Below are 22,584 nucleotides of genomic sequence, written 5' to 3'. Positions count from 1 at the left end.
CCTCGATATGGTGTTTTTTTGTCATTTATCATTTTTCTGTGTGAGTTCATGTGAGGATAATGATTGCCTGGTTTAATCCACATAATCGTTATTGGGGCATTTAGTGCACTGGACAATGTATCCCACATGTGTCGGATCCATGGACCCTGAAAGGTGTCTTACAGGCAGTGTTAATCATCAGAACAGTGGAGATAGCTATGGCTACATATTGCAAAGTCCTCACCTAGTGCTGCCCTATAAAACTCTCCAAGCCCTGCACCACCCTGCTGCCCTCACTAGGTGCTAATCTGGAGCGTTAGCCCAGCCTCTGGAGTGGTAAAAGGGAGAGTCACCAAGCCACCCCAGGGCTAGGGAGCCGATATCCAGAGGAGAAAAGCTACCCTACACCTTTATTATAACGGAGGGGGTGGGTGAATGACTGCAATACACCCTTAAATACGGGGCTCAGTGTAGTAGGTGCGCCACCTTAAGAGTCCGGGGAGGGGGCAAATTCTGACCGAGGTTGCGACTTTATAATCCGCCTGCGGCTCGCGCATTAATTCGACGTTTCGCGCGCTCCCCTGTGATTGCCCTATGGTTCGCGCAGTGGCTCAGAATCTCGCACACGCCCCAGCGAGCTGTGCGAGTCTAGCTCGGGCACAGATCAATGCCGGTCTCTCTCTCGCTCCCTCTCTCGCGCGCGCCTCCTTGGCCGGCTGCGTGTCTCGGGCGCGTCCTCGCGCCTTGGGCAGGAGTCTCGAGCCACGGCGGTTAAGCAACTGGGCGTGTCTGATTCTTATTCGTGAGTTTGGCGCGAGCTTGTGAGGGTGACGTGTCCTGCCGGTGACCAATCGGAGCGAGCAGAGGAGGTGTCAGAATGTGCCTCGCCCCCTCGCTCTTCCCTCATGCCCGGATTGGGCGGAGCCGGCGCTGGCCTGGTAGTGATGGCGGACGATGGAGATGGGAAACTAAGAACTGAGGGTAACGGCGGTGGTGGCCTGGGGGGCGGGGGCGCAGAGGAGCCGCCCGCGGCGGGAGGCTGGGCTGTGGGCGGCGAGATGCTGCTGAACGTGGGGCTGCTGGCGCTGGTGTTGCTGGCGGCCTATCGGCTCTACCTGCGCTGGGGGAAACGGAGCGGCCCGGGGGGCGCGGCCCAGCAGAGCCAGGCCGCCTCCCTGCCCCGCATGAAGCGGCGGGACTTCACGCTGGAGCAGCTGCACGAGTACGACGGGGCCCGCACCCCTCGCATCCTGCTGGCCGTCAACGGCAAAGTCTTCGACGTGACCAAAGGCAGCAAGTTCTACGGGCCTGGTGAGGAGCCGGCGGGGGCTGCGGGCGCGGCTTCGCCCCCAAGCGCAGCACGATCCCTCCCCTCAAGCGGGGGGAGCTCAGGCTCTGCCCAAACTCCCCTTCCCGGCGGGGAGCAGGCGCTCCGTGTGCTCCGCCTCGGCTGTCTCTGGCTGGCAGGTTGCTCGCTGTGAGGCTGGTGTGGGGCTGGCAGAGCGTGCGCGTATCCATGCGGCCGGGGGGCGGGGGCGGGGGGTTCGCTGTTCCAAACTGAAAGCTACAGCTCATGCTTCTCATCTCAACCAGCTGCCCGCCCGTGGGCTGCGTGCTTTAAAATAGCCGAGTGCTGTTTTGGGACGCCCACATATGAAAGGTTCTTGCAGACCCTGCTCTCTCCCCCTTCCTGGCCTTGCAGCTAGAGTCCTGGCTGTTAACACTCTTGCTCACTGAGCCGACTGAAATGTAAAGGGGCGTCTGTGAAATAGTTGAAATTCTGAGAGGAACTGGGACTAACCGTCTCTGTTCGTGTTTACTTTAGTGTAGGTGTGTGGTACTTCGTTTCTCAATCTGTCCTAATGGAAGGTGGGTTGAAGTGAAAGTTGATGGTGTCTTTTTGACTTCGTTCTAGCTTTAACAGCTGGAAAACGCATGGAAAATATGCTTATTTCATGGTGCAAATGACCTCTTCTGTTCTTAATGCTACAAATCTTAACCTCAGGATAATTGGCTTGTAAGAGCTCAGGTATCAGCACTACTTATGTAGCCTTTACAAGTTTAAACTATTAATCTCTGGGGGGCAGAGATTGCTTGTAAAGTTTACTTCTCAGGAGCAAAAAATCTATGAAATTAAATGTAGAGGTGTAGCTGTGTTGGTCCCAGGATATTTAGAGAGACAAGGTGGGTGAGGTAATATCTTTTATTGGAACAGCTTTTGTTGGTGAGAGAGACATGCTTTTGAGCACACAACTCTTCTTCAGTTCTGGGAATGATACTCTGAGCCTGACAGCTAAATGCAAGGTGGAACAGGTTGTTTAGCATAAGTAGTTAACACACATTCTAGGGACCATTCAAAGTATACGGGCCTGTTAGCACCTCTGTGACAAAAAGAAGGGGTTAGTGGGTTACAAACTGTTCTAATGAGCCATAAATCCAATGTCTCCAGTTAATCCATGATTTTCATGTCTAGCAGACTATCAGGGCTTGGCTACACTTACAAATTTGCAGCGCTGCAGCAGGGTGTGAAAACACACCCTCTCCAGCGCTGCAAATTGCGGTGCTGCAAAGCGCCAGTGTGGTCAAAGCCCCAGCGCTGGGAGTGCGGCTCCCAGCGCTGTCCGTTATTCCCCACAGGGAGGTGGAGTACGGACAGCGCTGGGAGAGCTCTCTCCCAGCGCTGGCGCTTTGACTACGCGCTTTGAAGCGCTAAGTGTAGCCACAGCCTCAGAGAGGGAGCCGTGTTAGTCTGGTTCTGTAAAAGCAGCAAAGAATCCTGTGGCACCTTATAGACTAACAGATGTTTTGCAGCATGAGCTTTCGTGGGTGAATGCCTACTTCGTCAGATGCATGTCCGATGAAGTGGGTATTCACCCACGAAAGCTCATGCTGCAAAACGTCTGTTAGTCTATAAGGTGCCACGGGATTCTTTGCATGTCTAGCAGAGTTAGGAATTTAAGCTCCCAGGCTTATCTTTTGAAAGTGTTCTGTGGAGTTCCTTTGAGGATGAGGACTGACAGCTTTGTGAAAAGTGTTCACTCACAGGTGATAGGGTGTTTTTAATCTTTTATCATTTTCTTGTGGGAGTTCACTTGAGAGTATAGTGATTGATTGTTTTCACCCACATAGTTGTTTTTGGGGCATTTAGTACACTGGATGATGTATACCACATGTTGTGATAGGCATATGTAGGATCCATGGATCTTGAAGGGTGTGCTTGGGGATGGAGTGGCTTAGATCATTGTAGCAGTGAAGATATGTCTGCAGGTTTTGAATCTGTTGCTCTGGAAGGGTCTGATGTTGCTTTGATTTGGTGTGCCCTGGTCTGTGGGGAGCTTGGCTCTGATGCTGAGCTTGGAAAGGTTGGGGGTGGTTTAAAGGCCAGCAGAGGGGGTTCAGGAACAATTTCTTTCAGGATGGGGTCCCCATTGAGTATGAGTTGCTGTTGACACACCTATGGGTTTCAGTATGGGGTAGTAGGTGATAATGAGGGGCCACTCTACCTTGAATACTTGTTTCTCTCTCCAACAGAAGTTGCTCCAACAAAAGATATTCATAGACTCTAGGACTGGAAGGGACCTCGAGAGGTCATCGAGTCCAGTCCCCTGCCCTCATGGCAGGACCAAATACTGTCTATATTACCTCACCCACCTTGTGTCTCTAAGGGCTAGTCTACACAGGCAACACTAAAACACTGCCATGGCAGCCCTTTAACGTGGATTATGTAGTCATGGCAGAGCGCTGGGAGAGAGCTCTCCCAGCGCTCTAAAAAACCCACTTCCGTGAGAGGTGTAGCTACCAGCATTGGGAATGCAGCTGTTTACACTGGCACTTTACAGCGCTGAAACTTGCTGCACTCGGGGGGGGCGGGGGAGTGTTTCACAACCTGAGCAAGAAAGTTGCAGTGCTGTAAATCGCCAATGTAGACAAGCCCTAAGAAGTTAGTGTTGAATTTCTATATTTACACTGAAGCTTGTTTTATAAACACACCCTGTGCTTTCATACCTTTTTTTGCCAGTGAGGTGGGTAACTTTTAACATTGTACACAAGGCAATTCAAACTATGCTGAAGAAATGTATAGTTGTAATCAGTCAAGAAAATCATCGGTAAACAATGGTATGTTGGAAAACCTGGGCCAACTCAGCACCTTGAGAATTTTTTTAAAGTAGGTATGACACCTCTTTTCTCTGTGTGAAGAGATGGGAGATGCCCATTTTCTTCAAAAGGGACAATGTCAGGTTAAACAATGTGTAATTATTTAAGAAAACAAACCTTGTTAGCTCTTTTACTACTAATCTGATAAACAAATTTTATAAATCTAATGTTCCTTTTCAGCATTCCTGATGTCTACTCTTGAATTTGAGACCAAATAATGAAACTAGACTAGTCAGCTTCACTTTCTGGTTCTTATCTGCTAGTAGTAATATATAAAGTCTGTGCTGCAAATACTGCTGTATAGTGTATACATCCAAACCTCTTTAATATACTTCAAGTGTATTAAAACATTTTTATTACTGCGTATTGTAAAATCCTCACAAATTCTGGGCCTGTACTACCTGATCATATCTTCTGTCTAATGTGCAGTAAACAAAATGAAGAAATCTTAGTAAATTATGTCATAGATATATTATTTTTTTTCTTCTGTTTTTTTGCTTAATAGTTTTATTTTATGTATTTCTTTGTGTTTTTTTTAAACTGACAGCATGGGCATTTAAATATAGCACATATGTGCGTAGAACAGAGGTAGGCAAACTACGGTCCGTGGGCCACATCCAGCCCGCAAGACCGTCCTGCCCGGCCCCATAGCTCCTGGCCAGGGAGGCCAGCCCCCGGCCCCTCCCATGCTGCAAGCGCTCTGGCTTGCTGCTCCTGCTGGGCAGCCCGGGCAGGGTGGCTGGCTCCGGCCAGGCGACGGGGCTGTGAGCTCCTGCTGCTCTGAGCAGCGCTGGTAAGGGGGCGGGAGGTCCTGGGGGACGGGTGGTTGGATGGAGTGGAGGTTTGGGGGGGGGCGGTCAGGGGACTGGGAATATGGGGGATTGGATAGGTGTGGGAATCCCCAGGGAGTTGGGGGCTATCAGAGGGTGGGGGTGTGGATAGGGGTTAGGGCAGTTGGGACAGGGAGCAGGGGTGGTTGGATAGGGGGTGTGGTCCCAGGGGGCAGTTAGGGGTGGGGGTGTGGATAGGGGATTTGTGAACTTAGGTTTTGTTTAGGATGGTACTGTATCTTTTGACTAATTTGTCCTGTTCCAGTACGTGCCTTAGTACTCTGAACCATGTCCTGGTAACGGTGGTCTAACTTCAAGATTGCTCTTAGGAGTTGCTTCAGTGCTTATCTGTGAAGGGTTATCATCCTATCTGTTTCCTTAAAAAGTGTTGATTCTCTGTTGAATCATGCTGAGTACTCTTTTGCCTCTGGTGACATACAGGTTGTCAGAATGCATTGTCTTACTCCTATTTTTTCCCTAGATTTGACTGAAAAGACTTTGGAAGATGATATGGGGTATCTCCCAGTTCTGAAGATACTCTGTGATTGGAAACAGATTGTTTTTGAGGCCTCTAAGTGAGATGGCTCAGAATACTTCAGAAACACCTGGCTCTAAGTAGATTTCCAGGCCCCGTATCTAGAGAAGTTATGGTCTTGTTTGTATGCCTGCTGGACAAAAGCTTCAATGCAGAAATTGCAGTGACTCCCTCCCAGTGAAACCAAAGTTTGGTACATGCTGATTTCCTCTCTTTGTCCATCTTTCCTGAACTGTGGCACCCAGAACTGGACACACTACTCCAGTTGAGTCCTGAGTACAGCGGAAGAATTACTTCTCGTGTCTTGGTTGCAATATTCCTGCTAATACATCCCAAAATTATGTTTTCTTTTTCACAACAGTGATAAACTGTTGACTCATAATTAGCTTGTGACCCACTACGACCCCGATCCCTTAATGCAGTACAGTACGACTTCCTAGGAAGTCATTTCCCATTTTGTATGTGTGCAACTGATTGTTCCTTCCTAAGTGGAGTACTTTGCATTTGTCCTTACTGAATTTTATCCTATTGATTTCAGACCATATCTCCAGTTTGTCCAGATCACTTTGAATTTCAATTCTGTCCTCCAAAGCACTTGCAACCCCTCCCAGCTTGGTATCCTCTGCAAACTTTAAGTGTACTCTCTATGCCACTATCTAAATTGATGATGATATTGAACAGAACCGGACCACAGACTGATCCCTGCAGGACCCCCCACTTGATATGCCCTTCCAGCTTGACTGTAAACCACTGATAACTACTCTCTGAGAATGGTTTTCCAACCAGTTATGCACCACCTTTTAATAGCTCCATCTAGGTTGTATTTCCCTAGTTGGTTTATGAGGAGGTCATTTGAGACAGTATCAAAAGCCTTATAAGTTAAGATAGACCACATCTACCACTCCCCCCAGAAGGCTTGTTAGCCTATCTAAGAAAGCTGTTATGTTGTTTTGATATGATTTGTTCTTGACAAATCCATGCTGACTGTTTCACTTTATTATCTTCTAGGTGTCTGCAAATTATTTGCTCCATTATCTTTCTAGGTACTGAAGTTAAGCTCACTGGTTTGTAATTCCCTGGGTTGTCCTTATTTCCCTTTCTATAGATGGGCACTATATTTGCCCTTTTCCAGTCCTCTAGAATCTCACCTGTCTTCCATGACTTTTTGAAGATCTGGCTAATGGCTCAGATATCTCTTCAGTCAGCTTCTTGAGTATTCTAGGATGTATTTCATCAGGCCCTTGGTGACTTGAAGACATGTACTTTGTCTAAGTAATTTTTAATTTGTTCTTTCCCTGTTTTATTTTCTGATTCTACCTCATTTTCCCTGGCATTCACAATGTTAGACATCCAATTGCTAATAACCTTTTTGGTGAAAACTAAAAAAAGTGTGTCTGAGAGAGAGGCAGGCCTTACTGATATGTAGTTTTAGTACAGAGATGTTCCCTGAAGTGGGAGTGTCAGTGCTGAGAGCTTTCAGCCTGGTAACTTGTCCCTTGAAACCTTCAGGGTTGAGCAAGTAAAATATTTAGCACATATATTTAATTTTTCATCAATAGGTCTGTGATTACTTTCCCAATATGGGTAAGCATTATCACCTTTTTTGCATATGGGGTAACTGAGATCAGAAGTAATTTGCACAATCATGCAGCTCTACCACTAATGAGCTGTCAATAAAACCCAAGTCACCTGACTCCCACTGATATTGGTACCTTGCTGATGTGGCTCTGGTGCAAAAAAAATATTGATTAAATTTTTTATCACTGTAGCATTAGCACAGATTTCCCCAAGGCACTCTCATCCACTGGTGCAGGACGGTGCAGCGTTTTTGTCCTCAACATCACAGTCTGATGGCATCCAAGTCTCGAAGCTGTCTGTACAGGAGACTTCTGACACTTGTACTGTTTACATAGAGTTTACTCTAAATAAAATTTGTGCACAGAATTCTGCGCCCATGCAGGGGTGCAGAATTCATATGGCCTGCATATTTCTGTGCCCCCTGCATAGAAAAACGCAAAAGAAATCTGCGGGGGAGACATGCGTCTTATCCCCTGGAGCAGCTTCAGAGACGCAAATCACTGCGGGGGGGGGAGGGCGTGTCTGCCGGGGAGGCATTGATCACTGTCAGGGGGAGGGGCTGGCCAACAAGCAAGAGACACCTCTGTCCCTCTCTCTTGATACTGCGGCTCGAGGGGCGTGAAGGAGGGTAGGTCTTTTTGTTATGCAGGAGGAAGGCTCTGTCCCTGAGGCAGAAATGTAGCTGCCTGCCTGCCTAGTAAAATGGAACTACTTGAGCATTGAAAAAACCCTTTATTAATATTAGTATCATGTTACTGAAAATTATTTGTTTTTAAGTTAAAGAAAATAGCTTTTGTAAAAAGCCCCCACATTTTGTTAATGTTGCTGTTGATGATTAATTGATCTCATTCTCTGAGGCAGAAATGTAGCAACCTGTGTGTATAGTAAAATTGTTATTCTATTGTTAGCTAACTGTTCACATGCTCAGTCAGTTCCCCTGGGAGCATAAAAACCTGTACAAGTTTTAAGGCCCCTACATTGCCATAGTGATATAAAGCCTTATAAATGACAGTAAGGGAATCCGCTAGGAAGATCTATGTGCTTTCTCACTTTTTTTCCTGTGCCAAAGTGGCACAGTGGGGTTAGATTTTTACTTACCCATTTAAAAGGCAAATTCATATGGTCAACATTTACCAAGCAGTCAATAAAATGTTGGGACAATCAGAACCAAACACTTACCAGAGTACCCACATAGGTCCAGGACAATGATTAGCAAAACTGTATGACTTTCATGTGTGAAAGTCTGAGCAATTTAAAATGACATGCTACTTTTTTTCTTTCCTGTTTGGTGTTCTGTAATGTAATTTAAATGAAAATCCAGGATTATAACTGGAATGCATGGTAATAGTTACCAAGTATTTGTAACTTAACTTTCATGTGTTTGGGAAATGCTGAACAGTTACTGTGACTTTTTTCTCTACTGTAGTTTAAATAACTTACAAAAACAATTGAAACTGGTGTGATTCTATTGGATTATTTTGACAAATAAAATTTGCAGACTTTTTAAAAAAATTGTGCAGAATTTTTAATTTTTTAGCACATAATTTTTAATTGTTTGGTGCAGAATTCCCCCCAAGAGTAAAAGCTTTGCCCTGTTATTATTTATTCTAAGATGGAGTTGTAAGCCTCATTTTTGCAAGTTGCAGGTGGCCTGAAGACATTAAAAGGAAACTTGATGTTTAGCATTGTTGGGTTTTATGGCTTTTATTCCATTCAAGATGCCTAACCACACAAGCTTGGGAGGTACCCTGCTTTTCAGGGATATGTATTTTACTAATCAGATATACAGAGCCAGTGAGGATGGTATTGTATTTCTGACTATGTACTGTGTTGTACAGTGAGGGGGAAACAGGGTCAGAATTTGCAGACTCAACTCTCTCTTAACATCTGGTGGAATGACCAGACCCAGGTTGATATGAAGCTATCAATGGAACTTGCTTCAATCTGTGACTGAAATCTGTGCAACATAAAATAATTTCCTTGTTTACCAACTTGTTCTAATTGAATGTTAGTCAAACAGTTACAACAGTAACATAAGCTTCCTGTTGGCAAACACAGCATCCCATTTGACCTCTTGCAACAAACTGCTACTGTCCACTGTCATTCTGTGCATACTGATTACTTATTTTAATTTAGGTATTTGTTGCCAGCTCAGATTAGAACTTCAGTCTATAGTCAGAGTTTGAGGGGACAAACCACTAAGATCCAAGACTTTAATATTTCAGTTAATTGAAATAATTGCATACATGGGTAGTGTACAAACTGGTAGGGTTAGGTTCTGAATAAGGTGAAGTACCCCAACTATTGCGTTTCCATATACTTTTTTTAAATATGCCAACTTAAAAATAATTAGTTTCAGGAAATTCTAAAACTGACACTAGTGTCTTCTCTGGTAAGTTACCAATTTGTATCTGACGAAGTGGGTATTCACCCATGAAAGCTCATGCTCCAAAATGTCTGTTAGTCTATAAGGTGCCATAGGATTCTTTGCTGCTTTTACAATTTGTATAAAATTTCATCTTGTATCTTAGAATTTGTGGTTGATCATGTTCAAGAAAAAAATCAAAAGCAACAAAAAGGTTGGAATTGTGTATGTCGTCGTCATTTTTTTTTTTAAACTATTACTTTGGAGCGGAAAAATATCCATTGCCAGAAACAGAATGCTTCCAAGTAAAGAGTTAAATTTAACTGAGGCAACTTCTTTTGTATAGCATCTTTCATATAAACTGTATCTGAAAATACTCTGGTAATTTCTCTCAGCAGTGCAAGTAGGCCGGTACGCTCCGGTACGCCATACCAGCAAGCTATTTATAGCCGGTACAGTGTACCAGAAAGACACAGCAGCAGCCCTGCTGGAGGAGAGGGCTGGGGGGCAGGGCTGAGGGTTCTGCTCCTCTCCCTGCTGGGAGGAGCAGCGTGGAAAGAAGAACGCTGGCAGCTCCTTCATTGGTTGTACCGCTGGCCCCTAGCCTCGCCACATCAGCCCAGTCTCTGGCACAGCGGGAGGAGGACAGAGGTCCCCCCTCTCCACCCCACTGGTAACATGGGATGGATGTGGGGAGGCGATGGGGAGAGCGTGGGGGTGCTGGGCTGGGCAGTGAGGAGTCACGTGGGGAGGTCACGTAGCCCCCCCCCCCATACCGGTAAGATGGATTTTACGTGCACCACTGAATTTTCTTCTTACCTGTGCCTGTTAACTTGTCTTGCCTGCTAGTCTAAATTTTCATTTGACACTGGAACTGAACTTGAGAGATACAGGAAACCAGTTCCTGACAACAGGAGCTACAGAGAAAGTAGTTATTCACTGCTGAATGTGCAGGGGACAGGCTAATTCTCAAACTCCCTCAATTTGTTTGGGAATAGAGAGAGATCTATGGAAGGCTGGAGCAAGGTCATGGATTTTTTTTTGGTTGTTACATTTTATATGTATAGTTGGGATTGGAAAACATAATCCCAATTATACATATGAAATGATGGAGTCTAAATTAGCTGTTACCACTTAAGAAAGAGATCTTGAAGTCATTATGGATAGTTCTCTGAAAACATCCACTCAATGTGCAGTGGCAGTCAAAAACGCTAACAGAATGTTGGAATCATTAAGAAAAGGATAGATAATAAGACAAAGTATCATATTGCCTCTCTATAAATCCATTGTACGCCCACATCTTGAATACTGTGTGCTGATCGGGTCTCCCAGTCTCAAAAAAGATATAGCGGAATTAGAAAAGGTTCAGAAAAGGGCAACAAAAATGATAAGGGGTATGGAATAGCTTCCATATGAGGAGAGATCAATCAGACTGGGACTTTTCAGCTTGGAAAAGAGATGACTAAAGGGGGGATATGATTAAAGGGCTATAAAATCATGACTGGTATGAAGAAAGTAAATAAGGCAGTGTTGTTTATTCCATCTCATAACACAAGAACGGGGGGGGGGGGTCACCAAATGAAATTAATAGGCAGCAGGTTTAAAACAAAAGGAAGTATTTTTTTTTCCACAAAATGCACAGGCAGCCTGTGGAAAACCTTGCCAGAGGACGTTGTGAAGGCCAAGACTATATGGAAAGGTCCATCAATGGCTATTAGCCAGGATGGGCAGGGATGGTGTCCCTAGCCTCTGTTTGCCAGAAGCTGGGAATGGGCAACGGGATGGATCACATGATGACCTGTTCTGTTCATTCCCTCTGGGGCACCTGGCATTAGCCACTGTCGGAAGACAGGATACTGGGCTAGATGGACCTTTGGTCTGACCCAGTACGGCCATTCTTATGTTCTTACGTAAATTTATTTAAAAGGGTGATTTTTTTTTTCTTTAAACTGGATTCCAAAGTGAATGTGGGTGAGGTAATCACACTTATTTTTAGGTGGTAGAGGGCAGGCAGGAGCATTTGGTACACGCTACATCTTAAATAAATGAGATTAGAAAAAATCATAGAAGTTCAAACACTCAGGGTGAAGAGATTTCAATATAGGGAGACAAGATGCATAGCTATTTATGGCCATATAAATACACCAAGAAAATTTTTTTCAGGAAACATTAATTTAATCACACTTGTCAGAAAAAGTTACCTACAAATGTAATGACTGGCAACTAAGATATTAAGAGAAAGGAAGAAAGTAGGGCTTTTTATTAATTGCGATTAATTGCAGTTTTAATCACACTGTTAATAATAGAATACCACTTGAAATTTATTAAATGTTTTGTCTACATTTTCAAATATATTGATTTAAATAACACATTTCACTTTAATTTTTATTACAAATATTTGCACTGTAAAAATAAGCAAAAGAAATAGTATTTTTCAATTCACCTTACACGTATTGTAGAGCAACTCTTTATTGTGAAAGTGCAACTTACAAATGTAGATTGTTTGTTTGTTACATAACTGCTCTAAATAACAAAACAAAACTTTAGAGCCTACAAGTCCACTTGGTCCATCTGTGGTGGTAAACTTGAAAACAGAAATTGGCTGTTTTTAAAGTCCTATCTCAACAAGGCTTTATCTAATTTGAAGCTTATCCCCAAAAATCTTTATTATAGTCACTATATGAGAAAGTTGAGGCGGAAAACTTTTTTAAGAGGGATCCTCAAATTCTGGTTTGGAATAGAAAGCAAATTACAACTGTAATAGAGGAAATTCTAGTATGACAGCTAAATTTATTTTATTTGGCAGTTGCTCATTTGCTCCCTTACTATAACCCTATATTATCATCTCTTGATTAAAAGAAGTATAACGTGTCCTACATGTAGTAGTGATGCTGTAGCCTATCTTACAACCTGATTATTCTTCCTTCTGACTTGTCAGCATTTCATTAAGGAATTCCATCCCCTCAAATTTCTTAGCCTCAGTCCTAGATAAGGCTATTTCAGGTGGCTGTATACAATGTCTAAATGCCAAGAGTATTTTCAATCTGGAATTTTTGGTTACCAATGCTTTAGCTAAACAAAGCTTCACAGAAAAATGGAAGAATGTAAATTGTGATTAAAATTTAACACAACTTGTATCTTCCTCCTTGATGGTTGGTAACAGCACTCCAGCAATTGCTGGTATGGACATTTATACCTGAGCTGTACCACTTCCTGTATTGCTAGTTGGAACAATCCAAGGTTACGCCTAAAGGGTTGGTCCACATCAATGGTCTGGGAGCAGTAGTCTAGTGCATTGTTACATTAAATCAAGGGCATAGGACCTATCTGTAACCCTTGATGGCCTGTTGTGACCTAGAGACCACCTTCCCCCCGCCCCCTCTTGGTTTGGAGACATCCTCAGACCCAATTCGCCTCCCTTCTGCCCCCACAGCGGTTTAGGGGAGGGGGGCTTGGAGCTAGGATTCTAGACACTCCTGCCAGATGTTAACAACTTGGGGGAGTGGCAGTGAGCCAAGACACCACCCACAAAACACAGCCCCCTCACTTAGCCCATGTGGGCAGAGGGTAAGGGGTGGGGAAAATTTGGGGGTCCAGCCATGATGTTTAGAGTTTGGGAGCTTGGCAGTATAGTGAGGAAAGAGTTGTTTAGGGGGGGCTGGAGAAGGAATTTGGGGGAGAGCATTGTGGGGGTGTCTGCGGAGTGGAGGGGCTCAGCTCAAAAAGTTTGAAAACTGCTCAGGGTGCAGGCAGGGGTTAGCTAGCAGCTCAGTGAAACAGGGGGTGGTGCAGGGAGAGGGGTAGCTAGGGGCTGTGTGATGGGAGCCCTCCCCCCCATCGTTGCTGCCGGCTGGCCCCGGAGCTGGGTTCTCCCACCCGGGTGGCAGCTGCATGAGCAGTCAAAGGGGTCTGGAAGGTGAGGAGCAGCTGCATCCCTGGGCACCAACAGCAGGAGACGGGAATAGCGCATCTGCCTGCTCCATGGCACCTGAACTCCACCCATGGGCTTAGGGCTTTAGACCCATGGGGAGCACTGTGGCGCTCTGGTTGAGAACCAGGGTTCTAGAACAAGCGTATGTATATCTTTATTTGTATACCAGACCATCAGCATACATGTTGGCTTATAAAGCATGTTAAATGAGTTAAGACTCACTTCTTGCCTTGAAGAGCTTAAAATCTAAACTAAGTAGACAAATATACAGAAGTTAACTCAGAAAGGTCAGGGGAGGGAGACAAGGGTTCAATCATTTAACCTCCCAAACACAAACAGAAAAGATATACAGCTGTTAAGTTGCTTGAAGACTTGTTCTGCTGCCTACCCTACCATAAGTGTATTTAAAAATGACTTTTCTTTTGTTTTGCTGTTTAGTCTATTTCTGTTTTATTTTTCTTTTGTAACTGTTCAGTCTTGAATAACATTCGCATTGAAATGCTAACTTAATACTGCCAAAAACAATATTTCTTTTGTTTTTAGAACTCCATTTAATTTTCACACTTTTCTGAGTTAAAATAACTCAGTGTAACTTTTTCGTAATTGGGTATAATTATGTAAGGCTAAGCCCATTGCATACGATAAACTGCTGCTCTTTTTTTTACTGTTATTATTCTAATAAACTAGTGCTTTAAAATATTTGACTATTTTTCACTTATTTAACAATATTTGACTAATTTTACCAATTATTTTTGGACCAAATGCCCAGCATTGCTGGTGTCTTGTCTGCCTTTCCATGTACAAGTTGTTATACAGTTAATTCACAAGATGAAGATTAAAACTAGTTACAACTGTGAGTTGTTCAAATACAGCCAATGTTCCTTGGGTCATATTTGCAGTAGGCCCAAATATAAAAGAAAATGTGATTGATTTTTGAGTGCTGATTATTTTCAGAGGTGCAGAACACTCTCAAATCCAAAATAAGTCCAGATGGAGCTATGGGTGCTCAGCCCTACTTATTTCAAGCTGGGCATCTAAAATTAATGAACACATTTAAATGTTTTGGCCCTAGTGTTTATAGTAATGTAGGTGCCCTTTGCAAAATAGTCTACATCACTTGTGACCCTTTATCTTGTTTTGGTTTTTTAGAAATTAGCTTCTTAAGACTCTTAGCTATATTTGCTTTGTTTTTTGTAGGAAATCTTGGTTTATGTGCTTTTGGTATAAAATAACTAGATCTGAATGTCTAGCTGTCAGTCTGCCCATCTGGATTCTTGTACTCAACTCTTCACCAGGATGTCAAGCACATGTTTTTGCACTCTTCTATACCAGATTACATTGCAAAGGACTCAAAAGTAGTATACAAACTTTTACTGAAATGATTGGTTTGTGATTGGCATATAACTTTCTGAGAGAGAGAGTGAGAGCATGTTTTGAATGAATTGGATTTTGTACCCAAGTTCATATTTTACAGGAAAGGATATTCAGGTTGTAATATGCTACTCTAGATGGCTATACTCGTCCACTTTGGGTCAAGTTTCAGTACTCAATTTGATGCTCAAGTCTTAATGAGTTTTTGGCTGTTGGAGCATGCTCAGTGTTGTACTTCTTGTGTTCATGAGAAACACAACAGTGGTTAATCTGATTCAGTATTTTTGTGTAGATCATGTCACAAATGCCCTTGTATACTCTTTCTTTTTCATATCCTTCCTGATTTAGGATTACTGAGTACCAAAATAGAGCAGGGTTGTTAAATACAGTATATTAAGAGAAGCCTTTTTGGGATTGGAGGAGGTGATGTGGAAATACATGTACCTTTGCAATGTTGGCTTGATGTTACCCTCTCACAAACAAAGTTATTTCAGTGAAATAGTACTGAAAAGTACATTCCATGAAAAGTGCTATGTAAGAGCTAGATATTGGAAATAGCTCCTTCAACATTTTTCTGTTTGTTCATACTACAGTATGTCCAATGGAACCTCTAGTTGCTTATAGCCCTCTTTCAAACCCTCACCCCCTGCCCTGAATAATTTACAGTCTAAATAGACAGGACAGGCAAAGCGTGAGAGAAGGGATGGATTATCATCTCTGCTTTACAGATAGGGGAAATGGGGCACAGAGCTTTCCAAAGAACCATAAAACTTCCTAATTTACAGAAACAGCTGTAAAACTTGTAAAACCTTGGTAAGTTTTTACTCTAGATACATGGAGCAAAAGCCTTTCTGCAAAACTTTTGCTTAGACATGTCAGTCTACACATTCCCATTAGAAGACATTGACTTTATACTGAAAGCCTAAGTTACTTAAGTAGGTAATGCATTAATTGAAACATTCAGTAGGGAAAGAAACATTGTTTTAACTTTGGGAAAGAAAAATCTGAAATGTCATTCCATTCTGTAGGCTGTAGTTAGTAATTGCTTTTTCTAGGGAGTTATGACACCATATCGTATGAGGCAAGAAATGAAGTTTGTGTAGTATAGTGGCTTATGTTTTTCTAATGTGTGGGTTGTTTTTTTTGTACTCTAATTCAGAACTTCAAGGACTAAGTGATGTTCTAAGTAGGTGTATTGGAGTACTGCAGATTGACTTCAGGAGGATTGTCTTTAAAGAAATTGGTTCTGATGCTCCTGCTTCAGTGACATGGGGCCTTCCCCCTTTTGCTTTGGCCTTTTAAGTCACTTCAGCTCTATTTACAGACTAATACTTAAAATGCTGCAATAGGCTAAAGGCTATTAATAGATATATTGAGTTCTGCATACTTCTTGGGTAGCGTGCAAAATATTAATCATTCAGTTTTTAGCCATTTCAATCATTTGTTTCAGTGTTAAGTCTAAATTGACTGTTGAAAAGAAAATGGTGATCGTGCATGTTGAATTGTTTTTTCCAGGGTACAATTTAAAATATATGCATTCTGGAATGTATTTGGAGTAATGTTTTATTTCACACTGAAATCTTTATTTTAAAAGCACTCTGTTTTCCTTTGTGCCATACAAGAAGTTGGTGGTTTTTTCCCATTCTGGCTTACTAAATGCTTGTAATGCTTTTTGTGTATAGTTGGTCATAATTGTTTAGGCAAAGCTCCCTGAGTACCCTCTGTGCTGAGATTCATAAGCTTCAGGCAATCAGTACATATAGTACTGCATACATAACAGAAGTTAATAGGCTATGTGACTTTAATAAAGTATTAGCTTTGCATGTAGAGTTTCATGATCACATTCCTCCATTCATATGCAACTTCTTCTGTCTTCTATTCTCCAGTGTTCTAGTAGTGTGGGATTATAAACAATTCAAAGCCCACGTTTTAGGGTTTAGATTAGTCACTTATTGCCATTTGCCTATTAGCATTTATTAGTTAAGATTAAATAAGGGCTGAACTAGTTGGGTCTCTCTCTAATCAGTCTTGGTATTCCATCAGAGTGCTCTTCCATCTAAAACTTTTTTGTGGAAGTAAGAGTACTGAATATCTGGTTCAAACACTTGTTTTTTTTAGCTACATGATTGGTAGCTAACTAGCTGTAGTGTACTTAAATCGGGTGGTGTTCCCCCTTTCAAATACCTTGGTGCAGAAAGGTTTGTTTGAGCTGGTATGTGGTAATGCAGTACCAGCATTTATCTGGCAGCATTACCAGTTTTTGAAGAATCTAAGCTTTCACATAACTTTAACTTTCTTGCTGTTATGTTTGTGAAGAGAGCAGTGTGAATATGAACTGATGTCACTGCTATGTCTTCAGATTGACAGAAATGAGATCGGAGTGGTGTGAACAGCTTTGATTTAAATATGAATGTTTTATTGCTGATCTGTTTAACAGAAACATCCAGTGATTTTTGGGACTGTAGGCAGATATTGGGTAGAGTAGTCCAATCATATTTTCCCCTCCACTCTTGGTGCCTGAGAAAGGGCATAAATTTGTAACAATGTAGAGTAAAAACTTCATTATCAGCATGTTGGGGGGATGGGAAGGTGCTGGTTAATCAAATATTCAGGTTAACTGAGTTATATTTACCAGTGGAGTACCAATTTTCAAAGTATTAGAATACAATAAAATGAATAAAGTATAAAATACTGTAGTACAGTATACAGGTATTCACCAATCCAGTAGTAGTACTGCGCTGCAGAGTAGTTGTTTCTTGAAGCACTTAGGTGTATACAGGTAAAGTTTTCTATACGTTAGGTTATTTTATGACACTACATATTACTATGGGCAGCGCATGGCGTACACTCATATCACTAAAAATACACTTAACACTAAAACTACTGAACATAATTTAATCTTTGATTTAGAAGGCACTTCAGGATCTTGCAGTGCCTCAGGATCATTATTATTGTCAATTAACATTATAGATGTGGAAGGTGTAGGACATTGGGCTGAATCTGTAATGACACTATGAGACACACTGGAAGCTGCTTTTCTGAATAAATCCCTGATATCAGTTTGCTTGCTTGTCTTCTGCCTCTTTTGCATAAAAGTAGAATGCAGAATGTGCCACTGCATAACCTCCTGGGCAGTATACTAGTCCTGGTTACTAGATGGAATATTTGTATTGGGAGAGATCAGAAAAGCCAGTTAATAGAGCTTTCTGGTTGATAAAGTGCTGGATAACACAGCTTTTACTGTATATTGTACAGTACTTGCTGCTAACATATTAGCAGGATCACAACTGAATGGTAGGAGCTCAGAACCAACAAGTGTATATAGGAACCTTAGTGGAGGGGAGAAGCTGGCAAGTCTGGTTTATACATCTTAAAAATGTTTGTATTCTGCATATGACAGTACACTAATAGATGAGCTCTTTAGTATACCACATAGCTATACTAGACAAAGTAATGTCAGTTAGCTTCTATGAAAAATAAATATATTGAATAACTAACTTTTACATTTTGGTTTGTAGTTTTTTTTGTTTGCTACACATTAAAGAGTTGGTGCTTCAAACTGTAGTATGTAACTGTTTATTGGTTTCTACAGCTAACAGTTCCCAAAGGTTATGTTAAGTGCGTTGTGCTTGAGGAACTTGGCCACTTAACATTAAACAAATTGCCATCAAAGTTTTTGTATAACTATTTGATTTTTTTTTTTAATCATGCAACATTTGGGTTACTTCTCTGTCTGTAAAGGAAACTTTTTAATGGAATTTTATTGATGAGGGCAAAAACAGAATTTTAAAAGTGTAACGAGTTAAGATAAATTCTGGAAAGCTATGTACCAACCTCAACAGGAAATCATCCATCAGAGTGTCAGACTTGCTTTCCATACAGTAGCCCTCTATTTGATAGTTTGAAGTTTCATTAGCACAGTTGTATGGTTCCTCAGGTCATCTACTGCACTAAGTGGTAATTACCTGCACTGCCATGCTGGAGACTGATTGATTTAACTGTATCAACTAGCTTTCTGTAGGGAAAAGGTTATGGCCATGTTTGTTCAGGTCAAACTCCAGATTGGGTAACTGTTTGCGTGTCAAATTCCTCTTATGTTGTTGGATACTCTATTAAAAGTAGAGGCAAGATGTTTATGAATGTTGGTCTGTTACTCTGAAATAGGTGTGGAGACTAAAGTGCCTGGTAATCTCCACAGAAATAATAAAAGGGTCAGAGGCAGGTAACTGCAGTCTTCAAGTGTGCTTATGAAATTGGCAGTTGAAAAAACTTGTTACTTTTGTTTTTGGAAAAGTAACTGTCATTGTTCTCAACTCAGTTTTAGTCTCAGACTTTGATTTGTTTTTACAAATAAGGCCAGTAGATCAGCTTCCGTGACTGACTGGGAATAAATAGCTGTGAATGGGAAAAAATTTAAGACGCTACTGCAGTATTTGAAACCCAAATGTGGTAGAATAGAGAACCTGAAAATAAAATGAACTTCCATCAACTTTCATTGCTCTGCCTGAGAAAGGAAAAAGTAAACAATATAAATTTATAAAGTAAACTGGATTAGAAAACTAGTCAACTTTAAAATAAACAAGCATTACCACCTATATTAAACAGTTGCATGCCCTTTTAAACACTAACATGCTGTGACCTTGACCCTGACTCCATCGTGCAGTAAGTTGGTTATTAGCCTTCAAGTTAGGACTAAATGGTTAACTGATTTACACTACCAGCCTTAGACATCTTGCAGTCCAGACCTTCATTATAGAATAACTTGGAATCGAATCAGTGTAATTGCTTAATTTCCCATTTCATTGTGTTAGGGCAACTTTATAAGAATACTTTGAGTTTGATGGTTCAAAAGCATTTCTTTAAAAGATCTGTGTGAAATGGTTGGACCAATACCCTGGTTTTACATTAAAAAAAACTGTTCTTCCACCCTTGGTATCACAATTGAGTTCAGTGATCTAACATCAGGGAACTTAAGTTGCATGTGTATAATGGATTTCCATTCTAAGATGTTGCCAGGACTTGAGGGCTGAGTCAAACTTAAATGGTCTCTTTTGTACGTATGTACTATTTCCTAGTAGAAAAGTTTTTCCTTTCTCATTCTGTTCTCATGTGTCTTCAACCTCAGAATACAGAAGCACTTGAAATGATTCTCACATAAGATGACAGTTTGACTTTTGATTTGGTCTTGTCAGGTAGCAGTGTAAAATATTTTTTTTTCCTGCCTTTGCTTCTCTTGTCAGCCTTCCTTGTCTGTCTGAGTGATGCCCATTGTGGAGATGTAGTGCCACTAAATGCTTCTCAACATTACAACGCTGCTGTTCCCAACAACTCCTCCAGAAATATGGGATGATGTAAAGTCTTGTTTTCCCTGCTGTTTCTGCCACACACACACACGTTACTTAAATGTTGAGGTCACTCACTATAAACTTTGAAAATATCAATTTTGTTTTCTATTTTCAGAGGGTCCATATGGAATATTTGCTGGCAGAGATGCCTCCAGGGGACTAGCAACTTTCTGTCTAGATAAAGATGCACTCAGAGATGAATATGATGACCTATCGGACTTAAATGCTGTACAAATGGAAAGTGTTAGAGAATGGGAAATGCAATTTAAAGGTAACTTTTTAAACTAGCAAAATGTAATTGCTTACTTATACTACAGGATCTGTCAATGACAGATGGGTGGAGGCTTTAATATGTTTCTTGCTCACTGTACAGAAGTTGTGGCAATATTTTTATCTTCTTGGAAAGGGAATTCTGACTTATCTTTAAAAGGAATTTTAATAGTGCCCAAAGTAATGTGTGTTCAATTACTTTTGTTTATATAAGTAAGTAGTATGTTTCAGACTTGATGATGTGTGGAAGTATAGAATTTCACTCCACTGCCATAACAGGTCTCGGAGTGACTGACTAATATAGAATATGGCACCTTATAGTCATAAAATGTTCAGTGTAGATTCTATTTAATCTTTCTTGTTTGGGTGTAGTATTGATCTGTTTGGTCTTAAAAGTTGCATTATTTTCATCAGGCACAGGAGGTTAGTCACTCTTCAAACCACACTAAAATCAACAGGCTAATCAATGGGGTTGCAAAGGTATAAGGATAGAATTTTCACCAACTGTTGGATCAGTTGTGGTCAGAGTAGACAAGTGGAAAATCCCTACAAAGATATTTCAAGGTCTGATCTTGCTGTCAGTGTTTAAAATTCCTTTGACTGCAGTGATGTGGAATCAGAACCTTAGCATGAAAGGGGGGGGGAACCCCTGAGCTCTAATGCACATTAGTTACAGGGAAGAGATTAAGTGGAAGTAGCTGTGTTTAATTGTAATTGATACATAAATGTCTTTTCCAGAAAAATATGACTACGTAGGTAGACTCCTAAAACCTGGGGAAGAACCATCAGAATATACGGATGAGGAGGATATCAAGGATCACACTAAACAGGATTGAACTTTGTAAAAACCAAAGTCGGGGCCTTCAGAACTGCAACCTCTTATTCCCCCATCACAATGTCCTGCATCTTTGGGTACGTTAATCTGCTGCAAAAAAAATTCAACAGATTTTGTACAAAGAAAATAACACAACGAAGATTTGAATACTAGGCATTATTTGTGCTGCAAAACTTTTTGTTGCAGTTTCTTTGTAATGTGTGGTAAGGCTAGGGATGTAAAAGGTTTAAAAAAAAAACCTACTCCTTTTAAAAAGTAAGATGAAGCGTTCACATAGAGAGCCTGTAAGTATGGACTAAGCAAGTTTTTTCAAGAAAAGGACAGGTTGAGCTTTGTTTCACATGTTTTCTCCTTACACATTAAAAATATTTACTCATGTACATCAATACTAGAAGTCTGGGCCACTGCAACTGGTGTTAAAATGTGAATTTCCAAATTTTTGTATGTGGGCAGTAGTAGCCCTGGCAGAAAAACTTCAGTTTTCTTGAGATGACATTGCAGAGTTGAAGGACATACAAGTGATCTTTCTCTCAAAAGGATCTGGCAAAACTAATTTCTTTGCAACTATCAGCAGCTGAAGCCTGCCTTTTACCCTTCCCCTAAATCAAATCAATATTAATTGTGCCTTATTTCACTTAAATAGACTTGAATTGTTTTAAGGGAAAGCCCCCAGTATGTGGTTTCAAAGTCACAATAGGCACCATTGAGACTGAAATTAAAATGTTCTGTTGACTAGCAAACCTTGCTGTCATTCTGTATATAGAATGGAAAAGGACTACTCAGTGTTACTGCCATATGTTAATATACATAAACTTAATTAGCATTGTGATGGCCAAATACATTCCCTCATGCTTCCTTTTAAATAAACCACCCCATCATGCCCCCAAGAGCTGCCTAATATTTGGGAACCTAGCCTTCACAATGCTGTAGTGAGGGTGTGTGCGTGTGTCTCTGGGTGGATGTCTGACTGCAAGACTTGGGAGGGATTGTTTCTGCAGATACTGTAAATACAAGTACCATTTTAATAAAGCATGTACAATACCAAATGTGTTGTCAGATTGTGTGTGTGTAAGCTATTAGTCAGTACGTTGGAACAGAATGCTTAGGATTGCCATGTGCATGTAGAACAAGGGAAAAAAAACCTAGGGCATTAAATATTTTTGCACTGCCATTGAATAAAACTATCTAGCTCTTATTTTTCTATTACACCCTCATTCATGAGAAATCTTAAATGAGACTTGTTCAGGCAAGGTTTGGTTTAAATAAATGTAAACAATGCATTATGGTTCAAGAATATAAACTCAGTGACACAAATGAAGCATTCCAGGGAATTGGTATAATACACACTAAATTAACAGGCTATGGCTACTGTTAGCTAAAACAACTGAAC

At 41.3% G+C, this 22,584-nt stretch overlaps 1 protein-coding gene across 1 annotated transcript; it reads left to right on the top strand.

The window, feature by feature from the left end:
- Positions 1-653: 653 nt before the first annotated feature.
- Positions 654-22,240, top strand: PGRMC2 (progesterone receptor membrane component 2). The gene is made up of 3 exons (XM_039540157.1): positions 654-1,290; positions 20,205-20,360; positions 21,098-22,240. The coding sequence occupies exons 1-3, from the start codon at positions 885-887 to the stop codon at positions 21,193-21,195; spliced, it is 660 nt and encodes a 219-aa protein (XP_039396091.1). The 5' UTR covers positions 654-884; the 3' UTR covers positions 21,196-22,240.
- The last annotated feature ends 344 nt before the right edge of the window (positions 22,241-22,584 follow it).

This window comes from Mauremys reevesii, linkage group 5 (assembly GCF_016161935.1).
Source record: "Mauremys reevesii isolate NIE-2019 linkage group 5, ASM1616193v1, whole genome shotgun sequence".
NCBI lineage: Eukaryota > Metazoa > Chordata > Testudines > Geoemydidae > Mauremys > Mauremys reevesii.
Note: the sequence above shows the minus strand (reverse complement) of the source record. Positions and strands in the feature narration are given on the sequence as shown.

Coding starts and splice junctions, on each gene's coding strand:
- PGRMC2 (XM_039540157.1), top strand. CDS start 885: ATGCCCGGATTGGGCGGAGCCGGCGCTGGCCTGGTAGTGATGGCGGAC. Junction 1,291..20,204: donor CAGCAAGTTCTACGGGCCTG/GTGAGGAGCCGG, acceptor TTCTATTTTCAG/AGGGTCCATATGGAATATTT. Junction 20,361..21,097: donor ATGGGAAATGCAATTTAAAG/GTAACTTTTTAA, acceptor TGTCTTTTCCAG/AAAAATATGACTACGTAGGT.